Source organism: Acomys russatus, chromosome 27 (genome assembly GCF_903995435.1).
Source record: "Acomys russatus chromosome 27, mAcoRus1.1, whole genome shotgun sequence".
In the NCBI taxonomy this organism is placed as follows: Eukaryota; Metazoa; Chordata; class Mammalia; order Rodentia; family Muridae; genus Acomys; species Acomys russatus.
The window spans coordinates 57,491,839-57,508,609 of NC_067163.1; the positions used below are offsets into that span (position 1 = coordinate 57,491,839).

General features: G+C 56.5%; 2 protein-coding genes across 5 annotated transcripts; both read right to left on the reverse strand.

Annotated features, from left to right (window-relative positions):
- Positions 1 to 2,565: 2,565 nt before the first annotated feature.
- Positions 2,566 to 6,331, reverse strand: Ankle1 (ankyrin repeat and LEM domain containing 1). Of its 2 annotated transcripts, none has more exons than XM_051169768.1 (9): positions 6,270 to 6,331; positions 6,043 to 6,195; positions 5,610 to 5,715; positions 5,425 to 5,530; positions 4,732 to 5,229; positions 4,439 to 4,610; positions 3,199 to 3,358; positions 2,977 to 3,106; positions 2,566 to 2,741 (listed from the first exon to the last, which is right to left on the reverse strand). In XM_051169768.1, exons 1-9 carry the CDS (start codon positions 6,329 to 6,331, stop codon positions 2,569 to 2,571), a joined length of 1,560 nt encoding a protein of 519 aa, XP_051025725.1. In that variant the 3' UTR covers positions 2,566 to 2,568. The 2 variants fall into 2 exon arrangements, with proteins under 2 accessions (XP_051025725.1, XP_051025726.1); XM_051169769.1 differs by having other exon boundaries at positions 4,732 to 5,146; positions 5,408 to 5,530.
- A 2,435-nt stretch (positions 6,332 to 8,766) lies between these two features.
- Positions 8,767 to 15,969, reverse strand: Babam1 (BRISC and BRCA1 A complex member 1). 3 transcript variants are annotated; one of them, XM_051169787.1, is made up of 9 exons: positions 15,804 to 15,969; positions 14,655 to 15,010; positions 14,066 to 14,124; positions 13,084 to 13,204; positions 12,549 to 12,627; positions 11,174 to 11,198; positions 10,408 to 10,537; positions 10,238 to 10,324; positions 8,767 to 8,992 (listed from the first exon to the last, which is right to left on the reverse strand). In XM_051169787.1, the coding sequence occupies exons 2-9, from the start codon at positions 14,958 to 14,960 to the stop codon at positions 8,789 to 8,791; spliced, it is 1,011 nt and encodes a 336-aa protein (XP_051025744.1). In that variant the 5' UTR covers positions 14,961 to 15,010; positions 15,804 to 15,969; the 3' UTR covers positions 8,767 to 8,788. The 3 variants fall into 3 exon arrangements, with proteins under 3 accessions (XP_051025744.1, XP_051025742.1, XP_051025743.1); XM_051169785.1 differs by having other exon boundaries at positions 13,042 to 13,204; XM_051169786.1 differs by having other exon boundaries at positions 13,042 to 13,204; positions 15,598 to 15,968.
- Positions 15,970 to 16,771: the final 802 nt, after the last annotated feature.

Consider the following 16,771-nt stretch of genomic DNA (forward strand, 5'->3'; position numbering starts at 1 on the left):
CCCCCCACCCCACTTATCCCCTCCCTACCCCCAGACAAGGTTTCTCTGTGTAGCCTTGGCTGTCCTGGACTGATTTTGTAGACCAGGCTAGCCTTAAACTCACAGAGATGCACCTGCCTCTGCCTCCCAAGTGCTGGGATTACAGGAGTGCACCACCACGCCTGGCACTGCAGGTCACATTTCCAGTCCTGAACCTCTGGACAGAGCAGACCTGAGCCCATGGAAGGATCCACATGCAGAAGGCCTGTCCCTAAATGCAGAGAGGGAAATCCTAGCTCATGTGACAGGCTGCATATGCATTCACAGCATATGTTGGCCATACCCCAACAGCTTCCTGGCTTTCAGTTTTATTTCTTTGCTCTGTGAGTTATAACTGAAGGTGACTCTAAACACACTATATGACTGATCCCAGCCTTGAACTCCTGACCCTCCTGACAGGACCACAGACCTGCTCCACCACCAACAGCTACCCAAAACATTTCCTAAAAAGGCTGATGACCAGAGAGGGCCATCCCCTGTCTAAGGGCAGCAAAGCACAGGTCCAACATTTGGTGTATTGAGACCAAGTTCTCTTGGGCAGCTCAGGCCGGCCTGGCAGGCAGAGGCAACACAACGTCCCTAACTTTCCTGTCCCCTGCCCTCCCTGCACTCCCAAAGCCTCGTGCACGCTAGGCCAGCACTCACACACATCCTGGGTCCCTTGTAGCTCTGAGCCCTTGCTAATGACTGACTCTTCTTTTGCCGGCTCCTCAGTGACATTAAGAATTAGAGCTGGGGTAGGGGCTGGAGAGATGGCTCAGTGATTAAGAACACTGCCTGCTCTTCCAAAGGACCCGGGTTCGATTCCCAGCACCCACATGGCGGCTCACAACTGTCTGTAACTCCAAGATCTGACACCCCCACACCAACGTACACAAATTAAAATTAAAAATAAATAAATAAATATAAAATAAAATTAGAGCTGGGGGAACTGAAGAGATGGCTCAGCAGTGAAGAGTAGTGGCTGCTCTTCCAGAGGACCAGGGTACCAGAGTACCAGCACTAACACGGCAGCTCCTAACGGCAACTATAGTCCCATGGGCTCTGATGCCCTCTTCTGATGTGCAGATGTACACGTGGACAAAACGTCCATATACATAAAGTACATGAATAAATCTCAAAATAAAAGGATCTGAGCTGGAGCCAAGAGAGGTAGCACACACCTTTAATCTGGGACAATCATAACTACATCGAGTAACCCTGTCTGGAAAAACAAAAAACTAAAAAAAAAAAAATTGAACTGAGAACTAAGTGTCTGGCCCACAATTAGCCCTCAGGTAGCACTTGAAGCAAGAGGATTGCTGGTTTGAAGGCACCCCTCTTCAAACAGCAGCCTGGAAAGAAGAGACTGGGGGCGTGGCCCTCGATGTGCCATGAGAAATCCAAGGGAACAGGGTCTCCAGCTCACAGCTTCGGAGTGTGGTTTCTAGGCAACAAGCCTTGCAGTGGCTCAGCTTTAAGTGGGCGTGGCTTACAGGTGAGCCGGCTTCGCCAGCGGGGCTGTTCCTCCTCAGTGGGGCTTCCAGGTGGATATGCCTCCAGACAGGTTGGCAGCCTTCCCGGAGAGGAGGGCAGGGCTTCCCTGGCATCCGCGGAGGAGAGGGACCTGAAGGAGGCTGCCCAGCACCCTACAACACAGACCACGGCCCCAAGTGTCAGCAGAGCCAAGGTCGAGAGGTCCTGCCCCGGGAAAACGGGGGGGGGGGGGGGGGGGGGGGGGCTTAATGGGTGTTGACTGAATGAAGGAACACCTGGTGAGGCTCCATCTGGCAAGGTGACAAGGCATCCTCCCGCATGGGGCTGAAGGGTGGACAGTGGAGGGACTTCCCGATGTGCCGCGCGCGCAGATCCTGCTTTGCGCTGCTTGAGGCTCAGGGAAGAGGAAGGGCAGCCACGAGGTGCATGGAGAAGGGTAAGGAACCGGCCAGCCCCGGGGACACGAGAGAAGCACGCATGCGCACACTCCCCCACCCCACCACTGCGGCCACCTGAGCGCTTCAGCCCTGCTTCCCGCGTCATCTGAGATGGTCTCCCAAGACCTCGGGCTCCTACAACGCTCCAGGGTCCCGGTCTGTAGACAGCCGCAGGGGGAGGATTGTCGCCACCACACATACGGCAGCCTCTAACCAAACACAATCCCCACTCTCCCTGAGATGACCAAGCTGGCTTCAACTGGGAAACCTCCCTGCCTCAGCCAAGCAAAAGTAGGACCAGCGCTACCAACGCCTAGCCGGATCTCTAAGTTCCTCCTTGCGTCAGAAAATGAGACACAGACAAAATAGAGTGTTCTAGAGAACCTTCTGCTCTTTGGCTTGTTTTCCTCCCACCACGGGGAGCTCACTACTCATCCAGAAGCGTCATGTATCCTACGCAGAGGCGCGCGCACACACACACACACACACACACACACACACACACACACTCGTGTGCGAGCACATTACATCCTCTGAGGCTTGAGCTGGGGACACAGTCCCCAGGGACCCTGGGCCACTGAGACACCCTGACGGCTCATGGTCATGTCCTCAGTCCTCAGCCTCGGGCCTGGATGTCCTGCGGCCTCAGCTCCCGCTCGCCCTCAGCCAGGAAGACTAGCAGAGCGCGCTGTAGAAGGTGTACCCCCAATCGACGACGCCGTGGGGTTGGCCAGTGGGCGACCACTCCATAATAGTGGCCCTGTTTCTGGTTGGTCAGTGTCTGGATCCCTGGACAGAACAGAGGTGACGTCACAGGAGAGCCTCCACCGCACCCTACCCACCACAACAAAGGGCACGGACTGTGCATGTGCACGTGCGCACGTGCCAGGCACACACTTGGCGCTCAGTAACTGCTCCCGTGCAAATGAATACATACATGAACAATGAACAAAAGGAAGCAGTGCGGGCATTCGGAGCCCAGAGGCCTTTTACTCAACCTCAGCTGTACAAGCCAGATCCCTACCTAAGGCATCCAACAGACAAGCCTCCCGCGTGTACGCCTCCACGGCCACTACGTGCTGGAAGCAGTGCAGGGAGATGACGCCGCGGCCGCCGTCCCAGATGTCTAAGATCTGACGGACCTTGGGGCAGGCCTGGGAAGGGAAATCCGGGCTTGGGTCCTAAGCCACCTTCCGCCCCGACTGAAGGCTAGCTGACCCGCCCAACCCGTCTCCTTGTGCCTCACCTGTTTCCCTGGCTGATCACGGTAGCTGAGCGCTTCCCAGAGGTGGGCATCCGGCCGAGCACGGGTCCCCTTGCCCACGTAGAAGATGGCTCGCACGAAACACTGCAGACTCTCGGCCAGCGTGAGAGAGGAGGCTCTGGCGGGCAGGCCTTGCGTCAGCCTGGGGTACAGAGGGTAGGGCATCTGTTGCCAACCTCCATTGACCTGAGTTCCATCCAACCCCCACAGGTTGTCCTCTGATGGCCACATGAGCACCATACTGCACGTGTATTGCCATGCACATGCAGACACATGCACAGAAAATAAAATGTGTTTTAAAAGGGGAGGCGGGAGATGGCTCAGAAGGGAAAGTGGCCACTGTCCCCACAGCCATGGGGCCATTTGTTGCAGGATATTTAATCATACTGTGAACCCCAAGACTATGTTGTTTACTGAAGAAAAAAAAGCACACACACCTGTTCCTAGTTGTGGTGTGGCTCAGCCCTAGCACACAGGTTGAATCCAAGAGCCTTCTGCTTGACTTAAATAAAATCAACCACAGGGCAAGCGGCAGAGCAAGCAACCAGTTGATGGGGAGTAAACAGGAAAAAAAACACAGAGTAAGAGGCTGTCAGGAGGACGGATAGAGAGACGCACAGGAAATGGAAGTGAGGGACATTCAGTTTGAGGGTTTTTTTTGCTTTTTGTTTTGTTTGTTTGAGCCGGCGTAGGAAAGTCTTCCTTCTGGGACGTCATGAGCTGAGGAAGGTCAGCTGGGCGCTCTCTCTGCCTCTCTGAGCTAGCAGGCTTTCACCCCCAACATCTGGCTCCCGAGTATTGGTAAAATCCAACCATTGAGATTTGGTTAGAAACAACAGCCACTTTAACCAACATCCAGGGCACCCTATTTTACAAGCCATGAAAGTATACTCACAGCCGGACAACCCCATTTCTAAGGAAGCCAAGAAACAGAGAAGGAAGGCTAGCCCTTCCCTGGGGACACAGAGCAAATCAAAAACAAATCCCCAGTCTGTTGGGGGTTTTGCTGTTTACTTGCTTTGAGGATTTGATACAGAATCTCCCTGTTATAACCCAGCCCGGGGTTGGGGTGCCCCAGTCGGTCCGCTCGTCCTTAGGCAGAGACCATCAGCACCCGGCAGCACCTCCCTCACCCGTCCAGGGCAGCCCTTGCGAGCCAGGCTTTTGCTCTGCCCCAAGCCATGTTCTGATGCCAAGCTTGGCTTTTCTGACACCATCATACCTGGGGTCCAGAAGAAGATACGTAAAACTGGACTTTGTCACGCCTTCCCGCCACCTCCTCCTGGGGTCCGGATGATCAAAGTACTGAGCCAGGGCGGCCTCATCCTCCTGGCAGTTGGGGACATGGCCCGTCCTCAGGGCCTCCAACAGTTCTGGGCTGTGTCCTGAGATAGCTACGGAGGAGAAACTGAGTCAGAGCCAAGGAGGAAGGCTGGTGAGGGTGGTGGGTCTTACAGCCTGGACCACAGGATTCCGGGAATGTAGCCAGACTCCAAATACCACCCTGGGACTCACCAGGGCTAGCCTGGGCTTCCTGCAGCCTCCGCAGGTAGTGTCCTCGGGTGAAAGGTGTGACGGGGCCAGGGCTGTGGCCCAGCGCTCGCAGGGCCTGGAGCAGCTGCAGGTCGGACATGGGGGCCACCGGGCCATGGGTGTGCCACGGCCCCAGGTCCCCATCACCCTCCGTGGTTAACTTCAGGGCCTGCAGCTGGCAACTTGGTGCCTCCTCCCTGGCTGCCACAGGCCCCAGTGTCCCCACAGGGCCCTGGGGCTGCGGAAAGTCCTCCACCGCGGTGACAAACGAAGCATCACTGCTGCAGTCTGGGCTCCCCGAGGTCTCAGGGCTCCGGAGCTCTGCAGCCTTGTCCACTGCAGCCACTGATGGTTCAGGTCTGCCCACGCACTGCTCTGAGTCCTGCACCACACAGGGCTGCTGAGAGAATCCAGGGGACGCTGGGGAGACACGTCCTGGGCATGTGGCGGGTTCAAGGCCAGCCTGGTCTACATGAAAATAAAGATAAATATAGATAAACAGCTTTATAAATGTGTAGCTAGATAAGTCAAAAGACAAATAGATAAAATAGATACGATGACATAGTGGTGACAGATGATTGACAGATAGGTGACTGACACAATAGCTATGGGATTGATGATGGACAGATGACGGAGAATGATTGATATGAGAGATGACATACGAACTGCTCTGTTCACCTGTGTACTCCTGGGTCTCCTCCCGCGTGTCCAGCTCCCGCAGGACGCGTGCACACTTGTGGTGTCCCTGCTGCAGTGCCCAGTCCAGGGGCCGGAGTCCGTCCTGCACAGACACCGTCAGCAGGAGACGCCCACAGCCCGACCTCCCGCCCCTCCCTCATGCTCCCATGAGGGGTCTTAACCTGGTCTCGCAGCGAGGGGTCGCCCCCCTTGCTCAGCAGCAGCTCCAGGGCCCTGCAACAGCCCCACGCGGAGGCCACGTGCATGGGCGTCAGTGCCTCTGCAGACCTGGGACAGGGGGGAGCGAGAGGGGATTCTTTTCCCAGGCAGTCTCATAGCCCAGGCTAGCCTTTAAGTCCTGCTCCTCCTGCCTAAGCCCGCCCCCGTAATGAGATGATGGGTGCCCACTACCACGGTCAAGTTCTTGTAGGTGACGGGGAAAGTTGAGGCTCTAACTCTCCGTCATCCCCCAGCCTCACCCTCCTGAGTGCCGGAATGACAGGCGTGCGACACCTTGTCCCGACCTTGGGAGCAGACAGCTCCATCTGCTAGACCTGATGCCCAGCTCTGCCGGGTCCCCCAAATCACTCCCACCGCACCCGGGCCGCCCCTCACCGAACATTGGGGTCCGCGCCCCGGCGCAGCAGCGTCCGAAGGCAACACAGGGCGCGCGGATGGCGCGCTCTGGCAGCCAGGTGCACCGCCGCCGCGCCATCTTCCAGCACCAGGTTGGGGTCCGCCCCGAGGCGCAGCAGCCCCTCCACAAGCCTGCGGGAGGACAGGCACGGTAGAGTCCAGCCCTCCCCGCCGCCAGGGTAGGGACCCGGCCCGCGCCCCCTCACCGCGGCTCCTCCTCGCGCAGTGCGGCCAGCAGCTGCAGTGCCAGGCTGGCAGCATCCGACATGTCCCGGCGGAGTCACCGCCCTCCGCGGTTCAAATTCGCGCGGCGACCGTCTGCGCACGCGCGGCCCCGCCCCTCGGCCTCTGGCCCCGCCCCACCCTGGGTAGACAGGCTGGACCCGCGCAGCTGATAGAGAGACCCGCTCAGGCACTTGGAAAGCTGAGTCAGGAGGATGCCTGCGAATTCCAGAGAAGCTCGGGATAAAGAGCGAAGCCATAAATAAATAAATAAATAAATAAATACATACATACATACATGTCTTTAAACAACTCCTTGGTAGCCCAAGCTGTTCAAAAACTCACCGTCATCCTCCTGCCTTACCCAGCCGAGTGCTGGGATCCAGCTCCCGAGAAACAGCATTGGACATCTCCAATCCAGCGGAGAGGCCTGGGACTGTCGCTTTGTGGGGAAGGCCTTTGAGAGAGCCAGCGAGGTGATACTGCAGGTAAATGTCGTTGCTGCCAAGCCGGACGACCCGAGTTCAATCCCCAGGACCCACAGGTTGGAAAGAGCAAGCAAATTGACATCCACTAGCACACAATATTTCTAAAGTCTGCCCAGTAGTGGTGGCGCACCTTTTATCCCAGCACTCAGGAGGCAGAGGCAGATCTCTATGTGTTCAAGCCCAGCCTGGTCTACAGAGTGAGTTCCAGGTAAGCCAGGCCTACATAGAGAAACCCTGTCTCCAAAACAACCAACCAAAATTTTCTAAAGACCTTCGTTTTCCTTATTTGCAAATGGGAGGACAGGGATCAACACTAAGTGCCCAGTAAATGCAGGGGCCAGAAAGTATTTAGTCAAGCTGGCCTACTTTTTTTTTTTTTTAAGGTTTATTTATTTAATGTATGAATGCGTTATTTGCGTGTACACCTGCAGGCCAGAAGAGGGCATCAGATCACATTATAAATGGTTGTGAGCCATCATGTGTTGATGCGAACTGAACTCAGGACCTCTGGAAGAACAGTCAGTGCTCTTAATTTAACCTCTGAGCCATCTCTCCAGCCCCTGACCTACTTTTAAAAATTAATTCATCGTATTGGTGTTTTGCTTTCTTGTCTGTGTTCAGACCATGCCCGGTGCTCATGGAGACCAGAAGTGGGCAGCGGATCCCTGAAAACTGGAGCTGTGAGTCCCCACGTGAGAATGGAACCCAGGTGTTGTGCAAATGGCTGGTCGCCAGGTTCCTATGTAGGCATAATGTATTTGTGCTGAGTTCTGTCCCCCATATCTGTTCGCAGTCTGTTCTGAGAAGCTCCTGTCCCTAGTTGTCCCCTGATAAAAGCAGCCTAACAGCCAATCACTGAGCAGAAAATAGGGCTGGACTTCCTGCCAGCCAGGGGAGGAGAAGGAGGAAGTGGGATTCAGCCAAGGGGGTGGGGTGGGGGATGGGGGGGGGTCCAGGGAACCATCATGAGAAAAGAGCAGTGGGGCAGAGAAGCCATAAAGTGCAAGTATCTCCGGGATTCTGGCAAAGAGGAAGCCAGAGCACAGAGCCAGAGGATTAGAACGGAGTAATAACTGCTCAGTGCTGTGCCATGACCCGTGCTAAATGAACAACAAACTCCAGTCCCAGTTACTTGGGAGCTAGCCACGTTAGGAGAGAAACTGCAGCACACAATTTTTTTTTTTTCTTTTGAGACAGGGTTTCTCTGTGTAGCCCTGGCTGTCCTGGACTCACTTTGTAGACCAGGCTGGCCTCGAACTCAGTGTTCCGCCTGCTTCTGCCTCCCGAGTGCTGGGATTACAGACGTGCGCTACCACGCCCCGGGCAACACTCACATTTTAAAACTACCACTACCATTCATGATTGAGAATACACACCCGCACACTTTGGGGGGGGAGGGCTGACCTAGAATGGGCCCTCCTCCTGCCTCAGCCTCCCATATTAAAGCAAGCCCAACCCACACTCGCTGCCACTTTGAGAAGGTAGAGTGGGTGAGCGTCTCTGCCCTGGCCTGGGAGGATGGGAGGGATCCTGGGCACCCGCTGTATGTCCCCACCCTGGCTTAGGCCATCAGGGTCCTGGGACCTGTGACTGCTCAAGAGGCCATGTGGCTACACAGGTTCAATGAGGGGTGACAGGTGTTATCCCAACCCACTTTCCACTGGGAGCCAGCACCCTTGGGTGCCCAGTCCCACCTACAAAAGCTCTAACATCTCTGAGGGACTTCCTACAGGAGAGGACAGCTGGGGGTGGGTTCTGAAGGGAGCAGCACAGCCCGGATCACCAGACACGGCTGAGCCTGAAGCCACACACTGCTGACTTGCTCAGCACCTGTTTTCTGTCCCTCATAGAATAACAACAGGTCTCAGTGAACCCGAAATGAGGGCAGGCTCAGAGGCCTCAGACTTATATTCTGATGACAAAATGGTCCCAGGAAAAATAAATTTACAGGGGACTGAGTAGGTATGGCCAGGACGAGGGTGTAGACGCTTCTCCTCATAGTCACAGGTCACAGGTCACACGGTGGCCTCTCCCTCACCGGCCTCCTCATCCTCCTCCAGCAGGCTGTAGCTCGCATGGGTCTGGCAGGGTCTCTGCAGTGGGTGGGCCAGCAGCTTGGCCATGCAGTTGTGCAGCTCAAGGGCGGGGCCTGCCAGTGCCACCTCATACTTGTAGCTGGTGCCCTTGGTGTCCAGGCTGCCCATGAAGGCGAACATGTCCTGCAGGGGCCAGCAAGGGGCTGTTCAGGGTTTGCTTTAGACCTTACAGGCCTCCCTGTCCCTGGAGGCCTTCCAGAGGAAGGGGCATCTGGAGTGGGCTCTGAGGGGTGAAGACGAGTTGGCCAGGCCTTAAACTATTGCCGTTAACAAACAACATTTCCTGACACCCACCTAGCACCTGGGGCCTGGCACTCTATATAAGCCCAGTGTGGGCCAGGAGGTGGCCTGCCGTATGGACCAGAGCTCAAAACTCTACCACAGAAAGCTAAATGCAGCAGGGCACATTTAACCCCAGGTCACCCGGTGGCTCTGGGCCAGTCATGACAGCTGCGGAGCAACAAGACCCTGCTTCAAGCCAGATGGGAGGGGCAAGGTCGACTCCCCACAGAAGGGCTTCTCCAGGGTTAGTGTTTTCACTCTTGTAGTCCAGGCTAGCCTCCAGCTGTGTATCAGTTTCCTTCTAGAGTGAAACATTCCATCCTGCAGGGAAGTTCCTTAAGCAGTTAGGTAAACAGCCCAAATGGCACCAGGAAGATCCTGAAACTTAGCAGATGCCTTAGTCTGCACCCCCACCCCCCACCCCTCATCCCCCAGTCAGTAAAGTCCTTCTGAGACTAGTAAACAGCTGCAGAGAAGACTGTGAGATCAGACAGCTGACCAGCCCGGAACCATCAGACCAGAGTCATTTGGAAGAAACACCCTCAGGTCGCCATGCCTGAGGCCTCAGCCAGTCAGGTACTGCACTCAGGGGCGAGGGGCTGCAGTTTCAGGTGTGCCTATGGAGTGTGTGTGCACGTGTATGTGTACATGTGTGCGCACACGCTGAGTAGGTGCATGGAGGTCAGAGTACAATCTTGGGAGTCAGTTGCCTCTTCCCATCACGCTGCTCCCGGGATTGAACTTGGGTCCTCAGGCTTGTCTGGAAGCACCGTCATGTGACCCACACACCACACTTGTAAACTCAAGTTCATGGATGTTAGCTCCCACTCAAGGTCACACAGCAAGTTCAGAGGTAAAGAAACAACCTGGGATGGGTCCAGAGCGATGGATGGAGGCAGGGTAGTCAGGAAACGGGTGAGGTGCTAGGGACGGTGTGGCAGGGCCCCGCCCCTTCCCTGGGCTGCTCAAGCCATGCCTCCCAACAGCTCAATGCCCGGTAAAGAGCAGGGCGAGGTAGGCCCCAGTCAGGCCTGAGATGCCCCCCACCCCACAACATCCACCCCGTCTCCTGCCACAGAGTCTCACCTTCCAGCTCAGCTCCTCGTCCTTCTCCTCGGCGCCGTTGTGGATGTAAACGATGTCGAAGAAGAAGTAGGGACACTGGAGCATCTTCTGCAGCGGGCGGGAGGGGCACGGCAGGCTCTCACCTCGGCCTCTGGTGTCTAACCACTGCCCTCCCTTCCCCGCAGGCTCACCTTCATGGGCTCAGTCAGGGAGAACTGGGGCTGGCAGGGAGGGCGGCTGTAGACCAGGATGGTGCGCACGACGTAGGGGGGTGGGATGGTCTGCACGTTCTCGGTGACTGGCAGCTCGGTCTTCTGCTGGCTACAGAGGGGGAGGGCTCGGTACCCAGGGGCATCGCCCTAGACTGGCCCCTTCCTCACAGGCTGGAGGGGGCTTCTCGGCTACATCAGCGATGCCATCTCTCAGCTGAAGGCCACACCCAAGACCCTGGGGCCTGCATGGTAAACGCAGAGCCAGGGCCAGGGCGACCCGGCTGGGCACCAGCAGCCAAGCCGGAAGATGGAAGTTCAATGCAGGTCACGCCTCCCACCAGGTGAAAGCAGAAAGCGACCCTCACTAGCTGTTCCCCAACCTCCACGCATGCGCTGTGGCACATATACCCACACACAAAATACAGATAAAATGTAAAAAAGTAAAGACCCCTTTAAAAAGTATTCCTCAAAGGCCAGGCACAGTGGGACATGCCTAATCCCAGCACTTGGGAGGCGGAGGTAGGCAGATCTCTGTGAGTTCGAGGCCAGCCTGGTCTACAAAGCTAATTCAGGACAGCCAGGGCTACACAGAGAACCCAGTCTCGAAAAACAAAAACAAACAAACAAGTATTCTCAAAGGAAAAACGAATTCAAGCTTCACTGGACAGCCTTAGGGGCTATCATCTGTCTGCACCTTGCTGGGGAGGGAACCCAGGGCCACGCCCCACTCCACATGAGCACTCACATGAGGTTGAAGAGGCCTTCCAGATCTGGAGATATGCTAAGGATGAGGTGCCAGCTTGGAGGCGGGGGCTTCCCTGACCTGGATCCTGGGAGGTGGTGGGCACCTCCCCCTGGAGCAGGCAGCATGTGCCCCACCCCACCCAGCACTGCACCTCTCCAAGCCTGCTTCCTCTCCCCTCTGCAGGCCTTCTGGGGTCCCCTGTCTACCACATCTTCTCTGTTTCTTTAATTCTGGGGGTGTACCTTCCATGTTAGGGGCCACAGGCTGAAAGACACAGTTGTAGCTTTCTAGGCAAATATCACCATTAAGTGGGCACCAACTGTATACTGGCCCTTGCTTAGGTGATGCTTTCCCTGGAGATCTGCTGCACACTGACACACACTCGCTGACACCTGTCCCACCCAGGCTCAGGATGCCAGGCAACTGATGGAGCCTGGTTCCCGGTGGCTTTGGGGTTTGGTAGTCTTGTGTATTAACGGCCAGCTTTCTGTTGTTGCTTTTTTATTTTATTCATTCTTTTCTGATTTTGTGGTTTTGAAAGAGTCTGGATCTGTAGCTAGCACTGGCCTAGAACTTGCAATCCTCCTGCCTCGGCTTTTTGACTCCTCCTAGAATGTCAAACATGGGCTATTCCATTTGTGGTCTCACTGGACACAACCCAAACTGTGCTGGGCCTGGGTTCAGTTGCTCAGATGCTGGAGTGCTTGCAGCTCAGTTTAGCATGTGTGCAGCTGTGTGGTACTCTGAGGCACACTGGCGTGCCAGCGCTGTGGAGGTTCTGAGGCACACTGGCGTGCCAGCGCTGTGGAGGTGGAGGCAGGAGAAGCAGCAGCCCAAGGCCAGCTTTGGCTATATTGGGAATGCAAGGCCAGCCTCGGCTACACTGGGAATACAAGGCCAGCCTCAGCTACACTGGGAATGCAAGGCCAGCCTTGGCTACAAGAGAAATAGTCTTGAAAATATATTAATTACATATTTGATGGGGCTGGTTAATCCCAGGACCTGGAAGGCAGAGGCAGGTGGATCTCTGGGAGTGTGAAACTAGTCTGGTCTACAGGGCAGCTGCGTATGAAACTATACACACAGGCTGCAGAGTGCTGGCTCAATAAATAAGGGTCGTGGTTCTGAACCGCTGCCATGCTACTCTCAGAATGCTGAGGCAGGAAGATCATGGTCCAACCTGGGCTACAAGCAAGACAACCCTGTGTCAAAAACCAACATCTACAGAAAAGTACTGATTCTGTGCCCTGGTGGTTCTTTTGTTTTGTTTTGTATTTTGGAAGCCCAACCTGGGCTCTGTGCTGGAAGGACCCCACAACCCTTATGAAACCCCATCTCAGTGTGAGGGGCGGGGCTGGGACAGCGACAAGGATACTGAACGTGGAACAGGAAGCTGTCTCCAGGTCATACAGGCAGCTGCAGAGCTCTCGTGGGTCAGAGGTCAGGCCGGACAGCTGTGGGGAAGGTGGGACCTCAGTGCTTGGTCCTGGCCCTGAGGTCCCCAGGGTCCCTGTCCCCCAGCCTCACCCTGGCCCTGAGGTCCCCCAGGGTCCCTGTCCCCCAGCCTCACCCTGGCCCTGAGGTCCCCCAGGGTCCCTGTCCCCCAGCCTCACCCTGGCCCTGAAGTCCCCCAGGGTCCCTGTCCCCCAGCCTCACCCTGGCCCTGAGGTCCCCCAGGGTCCCTGTCCCCCAGCCTCACCCTGGCCCTGAGGTCCCCCAGGGTCCCTGTTTCCCAGTCTCACCCTGGCCCTGAGGTCCCCAGGGTCCCTGTCCCCCAGCCTCACCCTGGCCCTGAGGTCCCCAGGGTCCCTGTCCCCCAGTCTCACCCAGGCCCTGAGGTCCCCAGGGTCCCTGTCCCCCAGCCTCACCCAGGCCCTGAGGTCCCCAGGGTCCCTGTCCCCCAGCCTCACCCAGGCACAGTCATTGTTCACTACGACCAGGGCGAACTCATGGCTCTTGTCAATCTTGTGCTTGGTGCGCACAAACATCTCCACCATCTTCTGAGATACATTCAGGGCGTTCGTCCTGGAGCTGGGGGTGGGAGTGAGGGAGGGACAGCGGCACGGGTGACACAGGGTGACATCCACTGGGCGCAGAGACTCCGATGTCGCAGCTAGTCCTGGTTACCAACCCGACTACATGTGGAATTAACTAAGACCCAAGTGGCTGGGCGGGCACGCCCGCCAGGGACTGTTCTCGTGGTTGAGTCATGTCAAGGGTGAAGATCTGATCTTCTGAGGTGGGAGAATCCGCCTGAAATCTGGGCTACCCCTCGCTGGCTCGCTGTCCCTCTCGCTAGCAAGTCCATCCCCGCACTGGCCGGAGAGCAGCTACTTCAGGACTGCGGAGCACCTTGCAGACCAGCTGAGACATCATCCCGCCCCAAGGCCTGTGGGAGCACCCATGGGGGCCACTCTGATGAACCCCGTCCATGCCTACGCTCATTCTGTCGGTTCTGCTCCTCTAGAGAACTCTAAGACACCAGGTTAGCCTCAAACTCACCGTGTAGTGTAGGCTAGCCTCAAACTGGCATCCAAAGTACCACACACTGCCCAGATGGACCCTGAACTCCTGACTGCATCTCTACCTCCAGGTGCTGGGACGGCAGGTGTGTGCCACTGGCTCTGAGGCCGGTCCGAGTGTGAGACTTGGTACCCCAGATGCCAGGGGCACACAGAGCTCAGCAGCTTCCACCAGCCGGAAGGTGGCCTGTCCCACCAGCCTGAGGCCCCTCTGGGGTCAGCTGGCTCCTAAGCCTGTCACACATATGGATAGGAGCCTAGAAGGCCACAATCCTGAACTGTCAGTGTCCCGGACACCTGCATCCAATTGGGTGGAGGGAGGACTCTGTGCATTCTGAGCTGCCTGTGTTCAAGCCCAATGCTACGGTACCCATTGAAGGACTCCAGCTTTGGCATAGACATCTCCTCTGAAAGGTCCAAACAGATGATCTGAAACATAAACAAAAGACAGTGAATACAGGATCAAACCAGACAGAGCTAGAACAGCCAGGGTGGGACCAGCCTGCAGCGCCCAAGAAAGGCTGGGGTTGTACCTTGGGGCTGGGGCCCTGCCTAGAGTCCCCCAGGAAATGGTGAGTGACTTATGTGGAGGTCCAGGTGCCACAACATTAAAAAAATAAAAAAATAAAAAAAGCCCAGGCGTGGTGGTGCACATCTTTAATCCCAGCACTTGGGAGGCAGAGGCAGGAGGATCGCTGTCAGTTCGAGGCCAGCCTGGTCTACAAAGTGAGTCTAGGACAGCCAAGGCTACACAGAGAAACCCTGTCTCGAAAAAAACAAAACCAAGATAAATAAATAAATAAAAATAAAAAACAATCTAAATTCAGTGATTGATGTTTAAGCCGCCCAGCGTGTGGTGCCCGTGTAACCTGTAGGCCACATCTTAGAGAATCTCACCAGGCAGGAGTGCCTGTCTGAGCACCCCAGCCCCTCCATCCCCACCCAAGCCCCCTACATACCACCTTCTCTGGACAGTTGACTCTTGGTGTTCGAATCTGGACCTCAGGCGCTGGTGCTGGTACCTGCCAGGGCTTGGGCCCGGCTCCCGAGACACTGGCGGCCCCATCATCCACACTGGCTGCCTCGCCCTCACCCTCGCTGCGGCTGCCCACGTTGGCCTGAGCCCCCAGGGCCCGGTCCTCAGCTCCCTCGGGGTTGGAGCGAGTGTGAGGCCTGGGCTCAGAGGTAGGCTCCTCTCCTTCCTCCTCCTCCTCTTCTTCCTCCTCCTCCTCCTCGGTGGGGCTGTTGGCCTCAGCCACCTCCATGGCTCCGGGGTGGTGGGATGGAGACGGGACAGCAGAAGCCAGGATCCTGCCTGAAGAGTGTTTAAAGGTTGGGTTACTAGGAGAAGCTGAGCACAGGAGTCTGAAGGCTACAGAGCAGCTCCCTTAAGACAGAGTGTAGGGCCCACCCTCAGGGGAAGGAGGGAGCAGCTTTCTCACTTTCTGTTTGTGACAGTTCAGTGTGGTCCAGGCTAGACTCTAACCTGTTATGTGGCTTAGGATGACCTAGTACCTCCGCATCCACCTCCTGCTGGCAGTGCAGCACCGCACTGGTCTATGTGGTGCTGGGGATGGAGGCCCAGGGAGCCCTAGGCAAGCTCTCTACTCCCTGAGCCACAAGCACCCTACCTACTGAGCCACAAGCACCCTACCCACTGAGCCACAAGCACCCTACCTACTGAGCCACAAGCACTCTACCAACTGAGCCGCAAGCACTCTACCTACTGTGAGGTAAGCACCCTATCCAATGAGCTACACACACTCTACCCACTGAGCTATAAGCACTCTACCCACTGAGCCACAAGCACCCTACCCACTGAGCTATACGCACTGTACCCACTGAGCCACAAGCACTGTACCACTAAAGCGTGGCCCAGCGTTAGCGCTCCACTGCTTGCACCGAGCAGACACACGCGGCTGCCCGGTCACCGGGCGCTGCAGAGGTCGGCCTGCGGCTGCCCACAGCTCCTCCCGAGGCGGCGAGTTCGGTCACCCGAGGCTCCAGCGCTTGGGTCGCTGGGTCGTGCACGGGAGCGAGGCCAGGCCCCGGGTGGTCACGTCCCGTCTCGGGACCTCACAGCCTCCAACTCCTCACGTGGGACGAACCTGGAGCTGCGGCAAGGCGGGTCGCAGTCAGCCCACGGCGACACGGAGCCCGCACCCGTCCACACCGCTGCAGGTCCCACCCGCAACCTGGGTACCGCAGCCAGTCAATCACGGGGTCTAGACAGCCGCCATCTCCCTGACCGGAAGTGTGTGAGCTCTGCCGAGACGCCTTCTGGGAAATGTAGTTCAGCGGCCTCGGGACAAGGAAGCTGATAGGCTGAGGCGATCCTAGGCGTGCAGTTTAGAGGAAAACAAGCTGGAGTATGGTTTAAGGGTGTGGGTGTGACCCTTGGGCTGAAGCAAGATTGGGCGGAGCTTGGAGTTCTGGCTTAATCAGACTGTGGTTGTCAAGGCTTCTGCTGTGATAGGGCAGGAGGCCGAGCTGGGCGGGACCAACTGATGATTGACGGGGTAGGACACAGCTTGGTCTTGCCAAGGGCCTCTCAATTACTTATTTTAAATATGTTGGCATGGGTTGGCGGTGCACACCTGTCATCCCAACACTCCAGAGGCCCGAAGACGAAGATCAGGCATGTAGGCAAGCTTGGGCTATGTGAGAGCCTGTCTAAAAACCAAAATGTAAAGAAAAAGTAAAAAGAAGCCGGCAGACAGACACACTGTACACAGCCTCATGCTGCGTCAACGCCTGAGCACAGCTGAAGAGAAACGCTGTGGGCCGCTGAACAGGTGCAGGCGCTTGTCATCAAGCCCGAAGACCTGAGTTCGATCCGAGAGAACCGATTTCCACAAGCAGTCTTCTGACCTCCACACGTGCATGTGGCTTACCCACCACAGACACAAATAAATAGAGCAAAGTAATGAAAAATAAGATATATACCGCCCGGCAGTGGTGGCACACGCCTTTAACCCCAGCACTTGTGAGGCAGAGGCAGGCTCATCGCTGTGAGTTCAAGGCTAGCCTGGTCTACAAAGTGAGTCCCAGACAGTCAAGGCTACACAAAGAAACT

What these genes read in the sequence shown, in the direction of transcription:
- Ankle1 (XM_051169768.1), bottom strand. Translation starts at nt 6,331, where the DNA reads ATGTCGGATGCTGCCAGCCTGGCACTGCAGCTGCTGGCCGCACTGCGC. An exon ending in GACCCAGGAGTACACAGGTG is followed by an intron (nt 5,230 to 5,424) that starts AACAGAGCAGTT and finishes ATATTTATCTTT; the next exon opens with ATTTTCATGTAGACCAGGCT. An exon ending in TTGTCTGTTGGATGCCTTAG is followed by an intron (nt 2,742 to 2,976) that starts GTAGGGATCTGG and finishes TGTTCTGTCCAG; the next exon opens with GGATCCAGACACTGACCAAC.
- Babam1 (XM_051169785.1), bottom strand. Translation starts at nt 14,960, where the DNA reads ATGGAGGTGGCTGAGGCCAACAGCCCCACCGAGGAGGAGGAGGAGGAA. An exon ending in TCAACTGTCCAGAGAAGGTG is followed by an intron (nt 14,125 to 14,654) that starts GTATGTAGGGGG and finishes TTTATGTTTCAG; the next exon opens with ATCATCTGTTTGGACCTTTC. An exon ending in AGCTTCCTGTTCCACGTTCA is followed by an intron (nt 11,199 to 12,548) that starts GTATCCTTGTCG and finishes GCATATCTCCAG; the next exon opens with ATCTGGAAGGCCTCTTCAAC.